This window comes from Oculina patagonica, chromosome 1 (genome assembly GCF_052425735.1).
Source record: "Oculina patagonica isolate OP01 chromosome 1, crgOcupat, whole genome shotgun sequence".
Taxonomy (NCBI): Eukaryota; Metazoa; Cnidaria; class Anthozoa; order Scleractinia; family Oculinidae; genus Oculina; species Oculina patagonica.
The window spans coordinates 7,698,586-7,718,483 of NC_135758.1; the positions used below are offsets into that span (position 1 = coordinate 7,698,586).

The window sequence follows — 19,898 nt, forward strand, 5'->3', positions numbered from 1 at the left end:
AAAGGCGCTGTAATGTTAGTATGAAGAATCTGGTGAAACGTTAAGATAATATCTCCTAATGGATCATTCTACATGTTCTCGTTACTTGTCTAGATCTGCTAAAAGATTTAAAGTCCTAGAAAAAGAAGAACAGGCTTCTCTTGTTTTCCGAAACTCCAGAAGCATTTTGCTCGGACAGTGCTTATTTTATCGAGTAATTTGCTACTCAAGACGTTTTTCGTCCGATTATGATATTTTGCCTCTGTTAATGTTCTGTAAAGTCAGCAAAAAAAGGATTGAAAATATTTCGGCGGTTGTCAAATTTGGTGCGGGACAGCTGTGCCCCTAAAGGGAATAAAACGACAGTGAATGCATTTAACGATCAACGAAATACCTTGCTGTTAGAGGGTTTGAAAAGCTTTTACAATTTAGCACTCATTTCAAAGACACGCAGTAGTGATGCGTAGACCTTGTAATAAGTTAAAAATAGAACCACTTCCCTAGAAGGTGTCCTGTATTAACAAGATGCCCATATTTCCGATTCAATTTTTGGCCTTAAGTAACCATTTGCCAGTGTGTAACGAGAAACATGAATGTTCATTATCTTTGACTTTTCCTCAGGAAAAGAAGAAATCTGAGCCAAAGGAAGATGAAAGCGCGCTCTACGCTGTTCCAGTCAAACCGGACAAACGAGCTGCCAAGGAGACGAAAGAACCAACCTACGACACACCCAAGAAACCAGATAAACCAGTTGACCAGGAGCCTGAAGATAACGAGCCACCCGGGTTCTTTAATCCTCTGTACCAGACTCGCAGGCAGATAGAAGAATTCCCCGAGGATATCTCAAGCATTTTTGCTACTCCCAGTTCCCCGCCAGTGCAAACGCTTGATGACGACTTGGGGCAGAGTGATTGTTGAAGTGGAGTTGAGTGCAAAGACTGTGATCTTAGCTGACAAAGGTTTAATTTACAGATAAAGGGTTAATGTGCTTTTTAGAAACTGGCAGCAATGCCAAAAACGTGATTTTTTTAATCTAAAAAATTAAAATTATTGAATTTGCTAAAAGTTAATTAACCGCTGTGACGGTTTAAAAAGCAGTGATGTTTCGAGGGTTAGACCTTCGTTGCTCGTCGTAATTTCCTTTATCGATATTAGAAGCCTCAAGCTGATAATTAACAGTGTTTCATTTGTTCGCTGACACAGCCATTTCCCACAATGAAATCGTTAGTTATACTTTGGAATCTTAAGCTTTGAAAGTAAAAACAAATGAAATGTGTCGACAGACGTTAAAACTAAAGATGTTGATAAAATTAGCGAGGTTCGACCGTCCAAGTCAAAACACATTCTATTCTGATGACGCAACACTGCAGAGATCCATGTATTGTCTCTGATTGGTTCCTTTTTTATAGCCAATCAGAGAAGCAGCACGTGTCGATTTCTAATTTTTGGAAGTGGTGAAGACCCTGGGGACACGAATCTCATAGCTTTCTCAGTCTCAGAGGTGAAGAAATTACTTAGATGCTATAAGGAAAACATTTTTTCTCGGGATATAAGGAACGGTTTGAGACTCAATAGCTTTCTTTAGATATCGTTATATAGATAGTTCGATTTTGTTTAATTAATTGCACAGAGAAATTATACTTGTTTGATCAAACCACGCTTTTATGCGATCATTTTCCAATATAATATAATACGAAATAAGTATAATAAAAATTTAATAGACAACGACTGCATTTTATAAATGCAGTTACTTTAACACGCATGTGACTTCCATTGACAGGTCAGGTGAGTTTTTCTGATGTCAATAACAAAGCTGACAGCTAACATGCTAAGGATTGTAATGCCTTGTGCTACAGCTTTCACAGCGGTCGAAATTGCTGAAAATTGCGACGTTTACAAGCGACAGGTTTGGCGGGAACTCACGCGCCCAGCGCGTTTGTCGACCGCTGTGGACATTTGCTAACAGCTTTCATTTTACCGCCAAAGAAATGCCATCTAGTTAGCTATCGATGATCTTCACATATATAACCTTGTTTTGTTTTTTCATTTTTTTGCTCGTTATTTCAAAATCATTTTTTGCAATATATTCTCTGATTTGTACCCTGTTCAGTCCAATTATTGGCTGTTGCTAATCATCTGGTCTACAGTAAAGCGATTTTCAATTGAGTGTCAAACGTACTTTCAATTGGTTTTCCTTTATACGCTCTGTGATTGGTTTAAAAAACTCGCGCCAGCTACTCAACCAATCAGATGCAAAACCAAAACCAATCACGACTAGATCACGTGTGTTTTCCCGCGCTTGGCACCAGTTACGCGTCTCCAATTCTTATTGGTTAGATCCGTAATGTTGTTTGCGTTTCTTGTAGTTGGCGCCATTGAAATAACTTTGGTTTTGGCTTGCTTTTACGATACTCAAACGAAAACCGCTTTAACTTTTAGTGTCAAATTTTAATTTTAAACAAATTTCAAATTTCGTGGACACGACTTAATTCAAGTTTGAGCCATCGAATATCAACGAATGATTTTTATTTACTTCATTCGCAATTTTGTGACGACCCTCAGTCGCAGGGGAGTAGAAGTTAGTTTAAAGAGTGTGCAGAAAAAAAAATATTAGAAAGACTTTCGTCCGCTTTTGAATTATTAAATTTGTTCAATTGGGTGATAATTCACTTATAATTAAATGTTAATTTGAGACATTACGAAAGCATCTCTAATGCAGTATGCCAATTACACAGTAATATATGAAATGTTGCATTTTGATTCGTTTATTATAGATATACGCTTTGTATAATAGTTACGACAGTATATGTCAATGTACGTAGGCCGGGGCTATGTCACTATCTTTGTTTTCGGTTTAATCCTGCAAAAGCAAGAAAATGTATAGAAAGGCTTGAGAAGTACTGAGATATGTTTACTTGCTAGGCTAGATTTTCGAGTGCCTTTTACTCTTATAGTGAGTTTTAAAGCACTTCGTTTACAGCAAGGCGCCCAAAAGTGTGACCACTTTTAATTTATTCACATTCTTCCGTGCAGATTTAATCCAATCAGAAGTCAACTGGAACCTGTCCTTGGTTTCTGATTGGATGGTGGTTGCACGAAAGAATGTGAATTAATTAAAGGTGGTCACACTTTTAAGCGCCTTGCTGTAACATTGGTTTTGAAACTTGCTTGTGAAGTGGTAATTTCAAACTTTGGCCACGAAATGAGGCGAAGATTTCCGACCAACGTTCGGTCGCCTTCGGACAACCCTTCGACGATCACTCTTGCAATTTGCGTAATCTTTTTCTCAGAAACCGTACAATTAGTGACATGGTTCCCTTTTAACATGGATTTCTCTCGAAACTTTTGTAGAAAACAAAATTTTCAAAAACAAACCGAAAAAAAATACAAAAAAATATAATTCTAATTGTAATTAAGGTTTTCGACCTCACTAAATACAAAGCATCCAAATCAATGATATGGGCTAATGCTGTAAAAGTGGACGAATAAATTTGTGAGGCTGGAACTCATGATCATAATAGTGATTATAGTAACTAGGTTTGTTTTATAAATTTCAAGATTGTTAATGTAAAATGATTATATAGGCAGCTGGAATGCCCTAATTTGTAAATAGCTTTGTAAATTTAATAAACAATAAATGACTTTTTTGAATATTAAATTAAAGGCGTTATAATTTTTTTGTCTTCCGCCGATAGACTGAGTGTTTGCCATTCGCTTCATGGAAAAACCCAGTTGCAGTGAAGGTGGAATGTACCCCCCCCCCCCCCCCCCCACACACACACACACACACACACACACACCCTGTAGGCGTAAATTTGGTGCACTACCAGCACAGGCTGGGAGATTTTTTAAGAGCTCGTTGGGAAACGGAGCTTTGTACACGTTTCTCTTTTTCTCTCTGTTCAACTGCATTTTGCAATCCTATTCTGGACTAGACATCAAATATCCCTACCCTTATAACCATACCCTTCACAGCGAAGGAGTACAATGTACCCTTGATGGATATCTTCCCCTGCCGTTTCCAGAGTGGACCCAGATTTAGCTGTTTTATCGGAAACAAAAGAAATTCAGAACACTTCACGATAGCTGTAATAGCACCTTCCATATAGAGTTCCCACTAACAGCCTTAAAATCTCACACCAATATCGACTTGCAGCAGTATCAGGGTTTGCACTATACTAACAGAGCTTATGAAATTCCAGGAGTTTTCTGGGTAAATAAAATAAAATAACAATCTCAGGACGCTTAACAAATTTACAAAAACAATTTCTCAGTAGTTTTACATCGCCCTGGAAGGAACTTTCAAATTTCCAAGAGTTTTTCAGGAATCCCAAGAAAGCGCAGTATAAATCTCGCCAACTTACTGTAACTGATCAATAATTTAAGTTACCCAGTATAAAACTTTCTTGATGGAGTTTTCCAAAGTACAGAGAAAGGATAACAAGTTTGCTGTTTATTTGAGGTTTGTCCTGAAGGTAACATAATTTAATCATTATTTATTAATAATTATTCTCGATTTCTTTTATATCACTGATTTTCCACCTTTTGTGCAGAGTCCCGTTTTCCTTTGGTGGAAATGTCTTGACAAAGTTCTGGTACTTCTTCACACGGAGGCTGACTGTCTCGATCTTACGAAACGAGTAACCGGCGAAACAGTCTTCTCTAAAGACCAACATGAGTGTAATCGCCCTGGACATTTTGTCATGTTACATAGTTGGGCTTTTATAAGTAAAGTCTGCGTCGAGCCTAGCGGCCCATACAGGCCGGAGCTTAAGGGTTTTTATAAGTGGGGTTTTAAATCACATGTAATTGGAACGCCATCTTGCAGTGATGAAAGCACGCCTGCGTAATTAACACTTGTACGAGAATTGAATGTCGCTGTTTACATGCCGTCTGAATCTTTAAATTCTTCTTTCCTCTGTTAATTTTTACACTTTTAAGATTCTTTTTACAATATTCATTGTCCATCATCCTGGCTACCACTCTGCTTCGCCGTTTGCCTTTTGGAATACGTAGTCTCTTCCTCTAAGATTCATTATTCCGTCTTTCAAATGGAATTTCCACTTGTTTCTAGTCCGAGCAATCTGGGGGGAAAAGAATCAAGCTTTTAGACGCTGAAATGTAACGACTTTTTTAATACAATTTTTTGTACACTGCTTACTTACAGAGCGCCAGGAAATGTTTCGTTTTGTTGCCGTTATTGTTGTGCTGTGACAACTCCATATACAACGCTCTTAATAAGTATTTCAACAAACAGTGCCACACGAAAGTAGTGTACTGCTCAATAACATGCATTTGAAAGGCCACAGCAATTCATCTCCAGATTCAAAAGATTGAGCTTCTTTGTACAGCATAATAAACATTACTTTTTGCTAATGCTGCTTAACAGCTTTCATTTCAATGAACAAACTCTAAAGATAAGTCCACAGATAAGTTACATGTAGAACCACATTTTATACCATGCCACAGAAAATACAGCAATCAGAATAAGGAAAGCGTTTTTTTGCGGTTTCACCCACCTTCCCTTTCCTGCGTTTTTTGTATTTTTGTTTTTTTTTGTTTTTAAAATTTTTATTTTTTTTTTATTAATTCTTTTTTTTTTTTACCCCACGATCGCGTGTATAAAAAAAAAAAAAAAAAAGAGATAAAAAAAAATGTACAGTATGATGAATACCACATCAAAATGCTATGTACTAAAGTTTCACATATAATTTCACATATAAGTAATAAAGTTAGGACCACCTTATACAGCATAATAAATAACAGACTGCATAAAACTGCCAGAGAGCTTTCAGCTGAATGATCTTTTCTATAAAAGGATTTCTTCCATTCATCAAATTACATAGTCCAAGTTAAAATCACAGTCCAAACTGTAATTAATAATGTGAATAATAACGTTATTTACATGTATATAGTGCATTTTCATAAGCTCAATGCGCTTTACAACACTTTGCATGAGACTTAGACCAGGCTGCATTAGCAGTGTACAATAAATGAGGAAATTTTGCAGATGCCCCCAATTTAATTTCAGAACAAGGCCGGACCACAACTCCGTGAACTCCGTGCCCTACTCTTTGCGATAAGTGTGTGGGTTCTTTAAGGTTCCCTGCTGACCAGAGCAGATGCAGGAGATGGGGCCTATGGCTTATCATCCTTATCCAAGAAGACTAGAATATCTAACCATTTGCAGATGTCATTGCAAAGGCAGCATATTCTTCTCAGTTATTTTAAGACCCTGAGTGTTGGTCCGGTCTGGGACTGGAACCCGAGACCTCCTGCATGGTAGTCCCGTGCTCTACCAACTGAGCTAACGGCGGCTCTTGGAGTGAAAATGCTTTCTACTCAAAGATTGAATTTACAGTACCTTGTCAAACTGACAAACAACAACATTATCTGTATCAAACAGGTCAGCGGGGTCATCGTCAGATACATCATCGTCTGAGTTAAGAGGGTCCTCATCCTACAATAAAGAAACGTTAATTGTCTCAGAAAAAAATCAAAAGTACAAATACAGTCAACTCCCACTATAACAGACACTATCGGGTGCCCATAATAGAGAACGTCTGTAAAAGTGGGACTTATTTTCAGTTATTCTTATTTGCCAGGACATAATGGGTTTGTTGACTATTTAACAAAAAGATTCCATTTTGCCGTGCGTCTGTTCAGTTATAGATCACAGATGACGTCAAAATGTGGTAAGAACAAAAAAAGTGGCCCACGAGCCGCAAGGGTGGGTCACTGTTGTTCTTACCACATTTTGACGTCTTCTGTGATCTATAACTGAACAGACCCACGGCAAAATTGAATCTATTTGTTTTATATACTATATACTATATACTTTATATACTGATTTGTACTATGAACTCTGATCACGTGCGCGAGTCACACCACCGTGTGACGTCATCTATACGTCTGTACTCTAATAGATCATAAGTAAGAACCAATCAAAAGGCGCGTACCATTCAGGTTATTATATAAAAACGGTTACTGCATGAGAATTGGATTATGGGGGCAAATAAAAATTAATGTGACTGCAAAACAGTTGATTGAATTGCCATAACTGTTATCACTGTTCATCTTTTTATGAAAGCTGTACAAGAAGGCTACAAGAGTTTGTTACTCGAGCACAGTGAGCCACCCACAAGAGTTAAGACAAAGAGTGCACAGCACTTACTTCAAGATCAGCGTCATCCTCTCCTTTGTCTTTTTTGCCATCTTCATCTAGGTCATCATCATCATCATCGCCATCATCACTATCGCTATCATTGGCTCCATCCACTTGAATGACTTGGATTCCTGGAGGCTGCAAACAGAAATTTCAAACTGCTGTCAGTAATAAAGCAACAAAGTACGTGTAAATCAAAGTCTACACTGACATTCAGCACTGTACAACAAAAAAAATAAAGTAAGCCTCTTCAAGGGAGTGGGTTGTGAATAGAAATTTTATAGCAATTGTATAAGGGCTCAGGAGTTGTTTTTGCATCCACGAAAACATAGCAATTTTTGTTTAATATCATTCTGTGCTGACAATACTATAAACTCCTCTCATACAGTGTATACAAGTAGTCTGTCTTATTCACATGTACATAAATAAATAAATGAAATAGACAAACACCAAAAGAAATACAGAAACAAAGAAAGAAAGAAAATAAATAAATAAATATGGCTGAATGGGCTAAAATCAGACAATATTCCACAAGATTGAGCAAGATAATTGTTTTATTATTAAACAAATTGTCAATGAAACACATTTTGCCACTAGACTAGAACTGCAGTAATGCAGTGCTTTGCAAGACGTTGGACGAATCATGGCAAACTTAATATATCACAGACAGGATAATCTGTTATGTACAAATGACAGATAACAATAACAGTTTGACCATATATGGGCAACACATGCATTTGTTGAATAATATTTAGTATGCTTGTCTGCAAATTGTCGAAGGGTGCTTTCCCATGACCTAAAGAAGGGGTAAATTGCTGGCAGTTTCATTCCAGAAGGGCTGATCAAAAGAACCTTTCTTCTATCTACTGCTGCTATGCCCAAAATAGACTCAATGATGCCATAACTCATTTACAGCTAAACAATGTACATGGCGAGGTAAGGAAACAACATTAAGTCTGCAAACAAGCCTAGTGGCCCATCAGACTGGAGCTTATCCTGCTTTCCATAGCAATATGTGATTACAACCCTCCAAGTTTACTTTTTTCCTTAGTGACCATTTGGCCACCAACTACTCAAGGTTTGGTCACCAGTGAAAAATTTTAGTCACCAAATTAAGCTGATGCTTTCAATCATTCCTCTTAATTTTAGTCGCCAGGCTGGCGACCTTGGTTCAAATTTAGTTGCCAGCTCCAAAATTTTAGTCGCCATGGCGACTAAAATGGTCTTAACTTGGAGGGTTGGATTAGGAGTATTCCTACACCATCCTGGATGGGATGCTAGTCCATCGCAGGGTTACCCTACCAGCATTAAATCCACCAGTACTTATTTATACAATCATGTAAACCTGGTTGAAGGGAGGCACTATGAGAGTAAAGTGTCTCGCTCAAGAATACAATGCAGTGACTGTTCATGGCTCGAACCGGAGTCCAGCACAATAACCATTAGGCCATTGTGCCTCCCAAACAATGTACGCGGCCCAACACTAACCTTGTTATCGCCTGGCTGTAACTGCGTCATCTGGATAACCTGGGGTTGGGCGACTCGTGTTGTTGAAGGCTGAGAGCCACGGACTACTTGCGTGTTTCCTACAATTCTTGGTTGGTGCTGAATGACATGTTGCTGTGTTGTTGTGCCTATGACGTGACGAGGTTGTGCGGTATTAGCAATTCGTGGAAGACTTCCAACTTGCTGTGTTGTTTGTATTGTTCTCACTGTGGGATAAGCTGTAAAAATAAATAATTATTAATAAACAACCAAAAATTTTATTAAAATGTTAATTAACAGTGAAACCCCCGGCTCTACAGTCATCTGCTTCATACAGACACCCCAATATTATGGACAGTTTTGTTTGTCCCAACGAAAAGTTCATTTATTTCTCTCTAAAATTAACCCACTTATTATGGACACCTGATAATACGGACAATGGAAACTTTTCTGTGTCCCGAGTGACAAACTCTTATTCATCGTTAACCGCCTTTACAAAGACTGTTCATCTGTGCACGTTGTCAAGTTTCAAGAACATTTTTTTTTTCAGAAAGTATGATAAACGGCCATAAGGTTTCCGTAGTTTACCGTATTTACCCGTGTATTAGTCGACCCCGTGTATAAGTCGACCCCCTATTTTTGAGGCCAGAAACTCAGATTTTTTATTTCTTGGTTAGAATTTTCTTGGAAAATTGACCTTGTGTTTCTTAGAATTTCCTTTCAGGTAGAGATACTTAATGAAAAAGCACAGCAAGTTTCAATGTGATGTTTATTATCGTGCTTACTCGAGCGTTTTAACAACTTGTGTTTATGCAGGCATAATTGGATAGTCATTTCCCATGCATAAATTTGGCTAAAATCTGTGACACAGTCCCTTTAATATACAGGACCATGGGAAACTCACTGTTTGCATTTAGATTCATTGTACAAATGTTTGTACAAATGTATGGCTGGGTGGCTGCGGTCGAACCCGGCTATATCGGCACGCGTTAACAGCGTGTGACCTAGCCTGCGAGCAGGCTCTCTATTCAGGGGAAACGTGAATATATTATTATTGAACTCCTCGAGTGCCGAAGGCGCGATCCCGCGAGTGCCGAAGGCGCGAGTGCGTGGGCGAAGCGAGTCCCCAGAGGGAGAGCCTACACACAAGCCATTGAAATTCAAATCCGGCCCCTCAAAATGTGACAACTTGTTGACAACTCGCTACGCTTCCAGTGTCAATATATCGATCGATGGCTCTTCATAGATCGATCGAACGCTCGTGCGTTTATTTCGAAAAAAGGTGTAAACAAAGAGAGTGAATGTTCCTGTATCTGCAAGTGTACATTTTTGGTAAAATGTGGAACTGGTAAATAGGTTCGCATGTAAACGGAAAATTTACTTGAAGCGTCAAATCGCGATGGAAGCCGCGGACAAATGATGACAGATGTACGAACAAATTGAAAAACAATTCGCAAAATTGTCTAGTTTGTCCAGCCATGTGTGCGATTCGTGTCCTAAAAAAAATCAGAAAATCGAACTTAACTAGTGAGCATCACTCTGCGAACAGCATTTGTAAAGCTGCTTTATTCTCCTGCGCGTTTCATCCGACTGTCGCGGACTTCTCAGCCGATGCAAAATCAACTGCAAACTGACCCTCGTAACGCCGGTTAAATCTTGCAAAGCAACACAGTTCAACCCATCGATTGTCCCTCCTTCACCTGGTCTTCAATTATGCTGGAAAGTGGGCATATTACTAAAACGATAGTGTCTGAGAGTCGCTCGTAAACTTTCTTCTCCGCCATTGCCACTGCAAAGAGTTGAAATATGAAGCAATCACCGTAACCGGTTTGCAAAACGGCAAAAACATCTTGTCCTTCTAGAAGACAATTTACTGCATCTTCCTGTTCTTGTTATTTAAGGAGAGCGTTAGAATCAAGCAAAAGTTTCCAAAATTCTTCATGAACGCTGCTGAACGAACTCGCGTACCTATTTATTCGTTTAAGCGCCCAACCTCGAATAAGCGCCCACCTCGAATAAGCGCCCACCCTTAAGGTAGGAAAAGTTAATAAGCGCCCAGCCTCAAATAAGCGCCCACCCCCACCCAAGAAAAAAACTGAAGTCCATAAAAGGAGTATTGATTATTGAAATTGACTATGTACTACAAAGAAGACTTCACCCATGACTGAGTTTTCTTAGTATTGTACAGAAACTCTTAATAAACAATTAAATTGCTGCTTCAATGGTACATCTTCACGTTTTGTTATTGTTTTGTTACAAATATAAACTTAATATTTGCTGAAAATCAAAAAAAATTTAATAAGCGCCCAGCCTCGAATAAGCGCCCACCTCGAATAAGCACCCACTCTCAAGGTCCAAAAATTTAATAAGCGCCCAGGGCGCTTAATCGAATAAATACGGTATTCACAGACGCCGGCCGTAGTTGATTTGGCTTTGATATGGACTCTGGTTTTACTCACATTAATTGAGCCTGTCATTTTTGACCAATCAGAGTGCTGCGTTCGTGGACGAACGCGCCGGATTTGAAATTCAATGGCGTGCGTGCAGGCTCTCAATTTTGGTCGCGGGATCGCGCCTTTGGCGCTCGAAGAGTTCAATATTCACGTTGCCCCCGATAGAGAGCCTGCTCGCAGGCAACGTGTGACCCAACCATACATTTGTACAGAAATTTGGAATAGCAATCCACGTGAGATACCGCTGCTACAGGTTCAAAAAGCTCACCATGCGATGCAGTTCCTTGCTGGATTTGCGACAAATTTCCAGGAATGGCCATTGTGGCTGCTGAAGCTGCTGCAGTCTGTTAACAAATGATAATTTAAATTTATTAGTTTTTAATAACTTTCAATAACATAAATACTAGCAAGCCTTAATTCTTCATACTGAACCTTCCGTCATGATTTTCCTTGAAATCTTTTCTCGTTAAATGAATATTAACAAATCATTAATAATTATATATATAGTGAAAAAATAAAAAAAAAAAAAAAAAAAAAAAAAAAAAAAAAAAAAATAATTATATAACTCGTTATACCATTTGCCCCAAGGCGTGAGCATGAGTTGATGGGTACAGAATAGCCGTCTGACCACTCGCTGCTTGTTGCGGAGTTACAGCTTCTGGGACTCTGACAGTGGCTGGAGCGATATTGACTGCAAACAGAAGTGCAATATTACAAATGTACAATTATGTTGTGACTTAAATGTTTTTATGGTTTAAGATTTTTCAAACCAGTTTGATTTTGGTTTTCCTTTACATCTACAGTGTAATTGTATTCATTACCATTAATTTGAAATAAAGAAAAATAAAAATCAATGTCAAACTGGTTAAAAAAAATGAACCAAGAACAATTATTTTAAACCACAACAAGTACATGTAAATCAATGTCAGTTTCTTCAACAATCAGCGTTTTCAACATAACTTGAAACTTGAAATACTGTAAGTGTTAACCTTTCAGTGGATATGTGTTTATAGTGCATTGATCTGCGATCAGTATAAAAATAAATGTAGTGTAACACATACCTCGATGTTGCTCTCTTGTAATTGTTTGCGGGACTTGTGAAGCAACTGGGGGACCATGAGGGTACACATATTGTTGACGCTGTACCTGCTGGCCTTCAGCAGGCATCCCATCCACAGCTCTCGACTGAAGAAGTTTACTTTCCCAAATCTGCCCCAAAAATAAAGCACATTTAAATATTTAGTCACTGACACTGCAAAAATAGCAAAATTCCAGGACGCTTATTCGTCCAAAGCTATAGTTGAACAGACTGTAATATGATGTACCTGTAACTTTCAGATGTGAAAAATGGTTGCAATGTTTGCCATAAAAGTCAATAAAGTCCAGAGAGTTGGCAAATGTCACTGGAGGTAAATTTTTTAATAAAGCAGAAAAGGTAACAAAATATGCTTTTTTCCACTGATCTTCCTTCTATTGAGCAGGAAAATTTTTACTGTTGTTGTAAAAGACAAATTAACCACATTTGGCCACTGTTACACCTTTTAGAATGTGGTTCCACTCAAAACATTTTACCACATCGTTTTTTTTTTTGTGATATATAAGAACACAAGCCTTCAAAAACAGCCACCCATCACTAACTCCATTCTCGCCCCCAGAGTCGCTTGTCCCTCTTAGCTGGCAGAGCCTAGGGCACGAGGAACAAGTGGCTCTGAGGACCATGTTTTGATTAGCTAGATTTTCAACAAAAAGAATTTAAATCTAGCCAATCAAATCAACCATGTACAATACCTTAAAATAAAGTGATTCATAAATGGTTGATTTCATTTGCTAAATTTAAATTTACCTTGTTATAAATTTAGCCAATCAAATCATGTGTCCCCAGAGCCACTTGTTCCTCGTGCCTTAGGCTCTGCCGGCTAAGAGGGACATGCCCTCGGGAGGCAAGAATGCACTAGCCCCATCACTGCTTTGAGCCATAATTAATGTGGCTCAAAGCAAAATTGAAATAAATAAATAAATAAATAAAAATAATAATAATAATAATCATAATAATAATTAATGTGCACCGGCGGTGGCTTTTATTCGCAATGAGAGGTAGCTTTATTTCTGGGCTAAATAAATAAATAATAAAAAACAGCAATGCGACTCTATTCTTCTTATACTATTTGGTACAAATCAAACACTGTATCAGCCCTCCCTATGATTATGCGACTACTCGGTCCCAGTGCTTTGTAACACATCAGCACTCGGCCTCAATATTTTTGCTTTCATATCGCAGGCCAGGAAACGCTCTGAAAACGGACAAAACGCTGCGCATGCAAGTGATGGCTGTATAATACTGCATAATTCGATGTACAAGTTCGGATAAGTATAATGCACACTACATGCTTCAAATGTTTGATTTAAAAACTTATTTCCATACGGGCATGCTAATAGTTTTTTTTAATCGACAATCAATTCAAATTTTAGGGATTGATAGACGGCGAAACAAAGAACTGATGAGGCTGTCTTAATACAAATGGCAGAGCAGAAATCACGCTACTTTTATTTACTGGGAATATTGTTTTCAATTTCCGTATCGTTGTATACTTGTAACCAGAAGTCTAGCTTTTGATAGAAACTACACTCGTCAATATTTAAGCGATTTACGGGTCTTCGCAGCTCGACGCTAGTCGCATTTCGCCTCGAATCGTCTTCAATTTAATTGAATAGCACAAAAAACTTTCCCAAAACAATAAAGTGTAGCCAATTCCCTCTTTGGTCTTTGACTTTAACAACGTCACGCTTACCTGTTTAAGTTCTTGAAGAACTTGTTCGTCTACACCTTCGTTTAGAAAATTTTCTCGCACGTTCTTGATCACATCTTCGATCACGCCACGATAAATTTTGGGCTGGAAGAAAATGACATATTTAATGGAACTTTCGAATTTTTATGCCACACAAACGGCAAACGGGCCCAGAAACTTACCACCACATTCGAAGTTGCCATTTTCGAGCAACTTTGCGATTACACCGGTTCTTTACTTAGCGCTGGGCTTTTGAAAAAGCCACCTTCTTGTTCGAGGCGAGGGACTTATATACTAACAACTATGTGGCCAATAGGGGGGTTCTTTTATTGTCTCCTATGCAAGCCCTATAAGGAATCGGATGCAGATTGCAAGGGTTAATGGGATGATAGATTTTCTGTACCAAGATCGCGCGGCCGGGAATAGCCGACGGCAGTGGAGCTGGTGCATGGGAAGAAACAAGGAACAGGCTGAAAAGTCCGAAGAAACTCGTATGGTGGGTGATTACCGTCATAATTAAACTTTGGATTATGTTACTTGTTATTGCATTTTGTTTTACAATAAGTTGCTTGTGTGTTTGAATTTTATGTTGGTTGTATCAATTTTCTGTCAGAATTCAGAAATTTTCGTCTAATCAAATTTTCGAATAACTCTAAACTTTCTAGTCATTTGAATTTTTCAGGTTGTGCCAGTTTTCGGGAACTATTCCAATTTCAGACTGTTTTCCAATGCTTTGCATCTCCGATTCGTTTTTCGTTTCTGGTGTATTTTTTGCCAGTAGTTCGAATTTTCGGACACATTCAATTTTCTGCTAGTTCCCGGCGCCATATTGGAATAGTAACCGCGCAGACATGATAGCGAGGCTACCGGTGACCCGTGGCTGAGCGTGAAGAGAGATTACAGTGAGGATTCGGCAATTAGCCCGTGTTTTTTCGCGTTTTTCGGAACATAAGCGAAAGTTTTGATTCTAATAATACTCCTTCGTCATCTTCTAAGATGAATGGAAAATATTGGGCCGCTTTTGGCTGTAAAAAAGGCTAGAAAGCTTCTCAGGGGCCATCAGTTGCTTCGCTGCGTAACAAAACACAAGGAGATCCAGTGAAGAAATCGCATCCATGGTGTAATCTGATAAGACGCCAGCATGAGCATGGTGAGGACATTTCTTCGTCTTTAAAGCAATTTTTCTTTGCACTAATCATTACAAAAAAGGAAATATACACAGCTCTCCTGAGCAAGTGTTGGGATCAGAAAAAAGGTTTTTAACATGCAATTTTACAGAACTTTTTTTTATACTTGCTTCTAATCACTGAAGTTGTTTGATAATATTTTATATCTAGGAAAGCCCTTCTGTTGACAAGTCTCCATTTAAATATATATCTCAATTCAGAAATTATTCCCATTTTGCCTCGTTTTTTTTTTCTTATTTATTTTGAGTCTGATATAAGCTTATGTATTTTGATAAGATTTAAAAGAAATAATTATTGATAACAAAGAGTTGCTTTTAGTAAATTGAAAGCTTAGTTTAAATCCGTTTTCAATATTTCTCATAGGTGAAAGCTATCCCAGTAAAATGATGTAAATTATCACACAAGGAAGTCATTAAAAGAAGGGACAGAGAAACACTACTCAAGAAATAAAAATGCAAAAGAAAAGGGAAAACTTTTTTCTCATTAACCAGGAGCATTATTGCACCCTATTAAATCACCTGATGAAAAGTCTGATTGATCTGCAAAGAGAATAATGCATCATTGAATTTAAACTGGTTGAATTTCAGGCAAAGTTTGGTCTCAACCACATTACAGTCAGGGTAGTTTAATCGTCCATCAGTGATAACCCATCATTTTGTATTATTTCTCCAGAAGAGGTTAAAAATCAACTTTTCTATCAGCTCTAGATGAGAGAATTGGTCAAATCAGGGAAAAATTTTAATACTGTTACAGTGCCGTAGCAAGGGTAAAATAAGTGGGGGGCACGCGAGCGCCAGAGGCGCGAGCCGCTAGGGGGGTCTGGGGGCATGCCCCCCTAGACAATTTTGAAATCTAGAAGCTTGGAAATGATATTTTCAGCATTCTCCAAGAGCTATTTGTGATTTACGCATATCGCAAATTTGAGACATTTTTGACAAATTTGACATTTTTGAGACATTTTTTCACATTTTGTCAAATTTTGTTTTTTTAGTTTTTGTTGTTTAATATTTTTGTGCATCACCCTACGTACGTTAAAAATTGAAAAAAAGTACAAATGTTATTGTTTCAAACCCTCTCGGGAGATAAAATTTTATTTTTAACATTTTATACAGGTCTGTTTTTACTTTTTGGGAAAAAAAACTGGGGGGCCGGGCCCCCCCGGCCCCTCCCCTTGCTACGGCACTGTTTACATCTCCTTTTGTGTAATGTGTATGTATTGACCTGGTAAAGTTTTGGGGCTTCATTTTGACATAAAGGTTAACCACCCATAAATACATAACCAAATTTATCTACACTTGAATGTTTATTATCTCAAATGGGGAGCTATAAAATTTAAGTCCTGCATTAGTATTGAAAATATTGATGTAATTTTAAGATGAATGTATTGTTTAAATAAGACAGTAAAGAAAATTAAAATAAATAAAATCTCATCATGAAGCTAAATGGAACTCTCTAGATTAGCTGTATTCGGTGTCCATATGAAACTCTACCACAATGGGGAAGAGGAATTTCTCTTTGTAACCTCCAGGTATCTGTAAAAGGTAAGGTAAAGTCTGTGTCCAGCCAGTGGCCACAGCTGGAGCATCCCGGTCCGTAGCATAAGCGACTAGGTCTACTCCCCCTGGATGGAATGCCAGCAGTAAATTCGCTGTTACCCATTTATACACCTGGGTGGAGAGAGGCACGAGAGTAAAGGGTCTTGGCCAAGAACACAACGCAGCTCCCCCACCAGGACTCGAACCCGGGCCGTTCGACTGGGAGTCGAGTGCGCTAACCATTGGCCACCGCGTCTCCCACACCAATCAATGTGTAGGGGTGGAATTTGTTTTGTCTGAGAATGTGGTGTTAAAAAAAAATTGAAAAAGCAAGCCTTTTCTCTCCAAAATAGAAATAAAATTCCGTTAAGCCAGAAAGGAAGGACCAAGGACCAAATACAGTTGTCCCTGGAATTAAATAAGCAATGATTTTATCATTCCCTCAGGCAATTTTTGTAAATATAACTTTAGACTTGCAAGCATTATTGTCAGTTATACATGGTCCACATTTTGTGCATCTCATAATAATAATCCTTACCATACTGTTTGGGTTGGTAATACTTTTTTATAGTAAAGGAACTTTAAATGGCTTTTTGAAACACCTTGATTCAACACTGCAAATGATTTATTTCAAAACTTAGTAGCTGATGCAGTCATTTCAACTATGAAAACATTTTTTATTCTTAAAAAATTGCCCTCTGCTTGTGTTATTTTCCATTTCTTGACTTGAATAGATGATTTTCTGAGCTTCTTTCAACTGGCAGACTCCTTTTAGAATGTTTCACACTAGTTCTGGATTTCTCTTTACCTATGAGATAATATTAAAACTTTATTTAACCAAGCTTATAACTTCACCTAAAAGCAGCTCTAACCAATATAAAATAAACTGCCACACTCAGAAATAAAATAAAAAAGAAGTCTGCAAAATTGAGAATAATTCCTGATTTGGGATAACTATTTTACTGAAAACTTTCAAGAATTGGGCATTGTGTAATGTAAAGTATTATTAAACATCAACTTCAGTGATTGAGAGCAAGTAAACAAAAGTTTTGTAAACATTGCATGTTAAAAACCTTTCTTTCTGATCCCAACGACTTGCTCAGGAGAGCTGTGTATATTTCCTTTTTAGTAATGATTAGTACAAAGAAAAATTGTTTAAAGACGAAGAAAATTGTCCTCACCATGCTCATGCTGGCGTCTTATCAGATTACACCATGGATGCGATTTCTTCACTGGATCTCCTTGTGTTTTGTTACGCAGCGAAAACAACTGATAGCCCCTGAGAAGTTTACTCGCCTTTTTTACAGCCAAAAGCGGCCCAATATTTTCCATTCATCTTAGAAGATGACGAAGGAGTATTATTAGAATCAAAACTTTCGCTTATGTTCCGAAAAACGCGAAAAAACACGGGCTAATTGCCGAATCCTCACTGTAATCTCTCCTCACGCTCAGCCACGGGTCACCGGTAGCCTCGCTATCATGTCTGCGCGGTTACTATTCCAATATGGCGCCGGGAACTAGCAGAAAATTGAATGTGTCCGAAAATCGAACTACTGGCAAAAAATACACCAGAAACGAAAAACGAATCGGAGATGCAAAGCATTGGAAAACAGTCTGAAATTGGAATAGTTCCCGAAAACTGGCACAACCTGAAAAATTCAAATGACTAGAAAGTTTAGAGTTATTCGAAAATTGATTAGACGAAAATTCTGAATCTGACAGAAAATTGATACAACCAACATAAAATTCAAACACACAAGCAACTTATTGTAAAACAAAATGCAATAACAAGTAACATAATCCAAAGTTTAATTATGACGGTAATCACCCACCATAAACTCGAGTTACAAGGTATAAAATACCGAGAAAACTCCGAAAATATTACAATTTATCATTCACATTCAAGAGCACCAAATTCAAGTGGAATAAGTGAAATCGTCGTAGACAACTTAATTAATAATATGTAAATCACCGGCGAACAAGTTCCACCAGCCCTATGTAGCCTTTCTGAAACTTTTAGCACAAATTTCAAGAAGATCTTAGCGCCAGAAGTCCAGTCCAGAGTTTAAAAGAGGGAGTCGAAAGGTCGATAATTAAACCGTCACTCTGAATAACTTCAGAAGCTATAAAATTACTCAGACGCGTGTTTTCACAAACATCACCTGCACATGTTACAAAACTGTAAGCAAACAGATACCGGACCGATTAACTCTTCATTTGAAAAGAATGGCCAGCTGGCAAGTCATTTGTGGAGTTCTGTTGTTTTGTGAGGCCAGATCTTCACCCCCAGGGTTGGGCGGGGGAAGAGGGGGGGGGGGGGGGAGGTACTCTCCGAAAAATTTTGGATGTTAGTTTGCCGCGCGCTTGCTAAAAAGCCTTACCCTATCTAGATCTAAGACCAAAATATACGATTTCCCTCCCCTACAGTATTTCAGTCCAGACTCTTCCCAGGTAAGTGCGCAAATAAACATTTAAGAAGGGCTTAAAATTTGCAACGTTTTAAAATCGGACTTGTCATGCTCAAGAGGTAAGAATGACGGTCACAACAGATTTCAAGAATCATATTTTGTGTATAAGTCCACCTTAAAAACCATACTTTATTTCGACCAAAATGACCAAAATCTATAGCCTAATTTGTAAGGGTAATCGCATGATTTCGAGTGAATTTGGGATAAATCAGCACAGTATTTTTAAATTTATCCCAAATTGTACGAGAAAAATCATGTGATTACTTTTTAATACACATACAAAATTTCACTTAAGCACAGGCGGCCCAAGTTCACTGCATGAATTAATTATTTATAAAGCGTGTAAGCGAACGTGACTCTTGCTTCGTGGTGTTGTGTTACAAATATGCAATGAGGGTTTGTATGGGAACTGGCGATTTTGATTCAAAAGGTATAAAATTAAATTTTTACAAATAAAATCGACTTACCTTGTTTCCATGTTGTGTTCTTTGTTGTCTGCCTGCGTCTCAGGTCGTTTTAAAGCGTTTTCGGCGAGTTGCGCTGGCTGGTGGTGTCGCATACCTCTAAGCAGGCAAGGGAGTACCCCCCCCCCCCCCCCTCGGTATTTTTCGCCTGTTGTTTCATGTCAGTTTGCACAGATGACACGATGCCCTCTAATGCGCGGGGTTATCATGGTCTAATAACAATTTTTTCCCCCACGAACATGGAGACAAAATAAACAATATACCGCAGGAAAAAACAGAAACTAAATATAATTCTTTTCATTTGAGTAGCCAATCAGGGAACCATTTCGATATTTCGAACAGAAGCCCTGATCGTAAGCAATATCTACTCTAGCTC

The 19,898-nt window shown here is 38.2% G+C and overlaps 2 protein-coding genes and 1 long non-coding RNA gene across 3 annotated transcripts in view; 2 read left to right on the forward strand and 1 right to left on the reverse strand.

Moving 5' to 3' along the window:
* Positions 1-3,642, forward strand: part of LOC144654112 (protocadherin Fat 4-like) — a 64,462-nt gene extending 60,820 nt beyond the window's left edge. Inside the window, 1 exon segment of the mRNA XM_078514217.1 lies at positions 601-3,642. Within this exon segment, the coding sequence (XP_078370343.1) occupies positions 601-897 (297 nt within the window). The 3' untranslated portion in view covers positions 898-3,642.
* Positions 3,643-4,417: 775 nt separating this feature from the next.
* LOC144653977 (transcription initiation factor IIA subunit 1-like) lies at positions 4,418-14,198 on the reverse strand. Its single transcript, XM_078514113.1, has 9 exons — positions 14,051-14,198; positions 13,872-13,973; positions 12,144-12,291; positions 11,658-11,773; positions 11,351-11,426; positions 8,633-8,868; positions 7,154-7,282; positions 6,344-6,439; positions 4,418-5,063 (listed from the first exon to the last, which is right to left on the reverse strand). Exons 1-9 carry the CDS (start codon positions 14,069-14,071, stop codon positions 4,956-4,958), a joined length of 1,032 nt encoding a protein of 343 aa, XP_078370239.1. The 5' UTR covers positions 14,072-14,198; the 3' UTR covers positions 4,418-4,955.
* LOC144653988 (uncharacterized) lies at positions 13,386-13,834 on the forward strand. Its single transcript, XR_013570860.1, has 2 exons — positions 13,386-13,450; positions 13,552-13,834. It is a non-coding gene; the product is annotated as an uncharacterized LOC144653988 (long non-coding RNA).
* Positions 14,199-19,898: the final 5,700 nt, after the last annotated feature.

Coding starts and splice junctions, on each gene's coding strand:
- LOC144653977 (XM_078514113.1), bottom strand. CDS start 14,071: ATGGCAACTTCGAATGTGGTG. Junction 7,283..8,632: donor TACAGCCAGGCGATAACAAG/GTTAGTGTTGGG, acceptor TTCTGTTTGCAG/CCTCCAGGAATCCAAGTCAT. Junction 5,064..6,343: donor TTGTTTGTCAGTTTGACAAG/GTACTGTAAATT, acceptor TTTTCCCCCCAG/ATTGCTCGGACTAGAAACAA.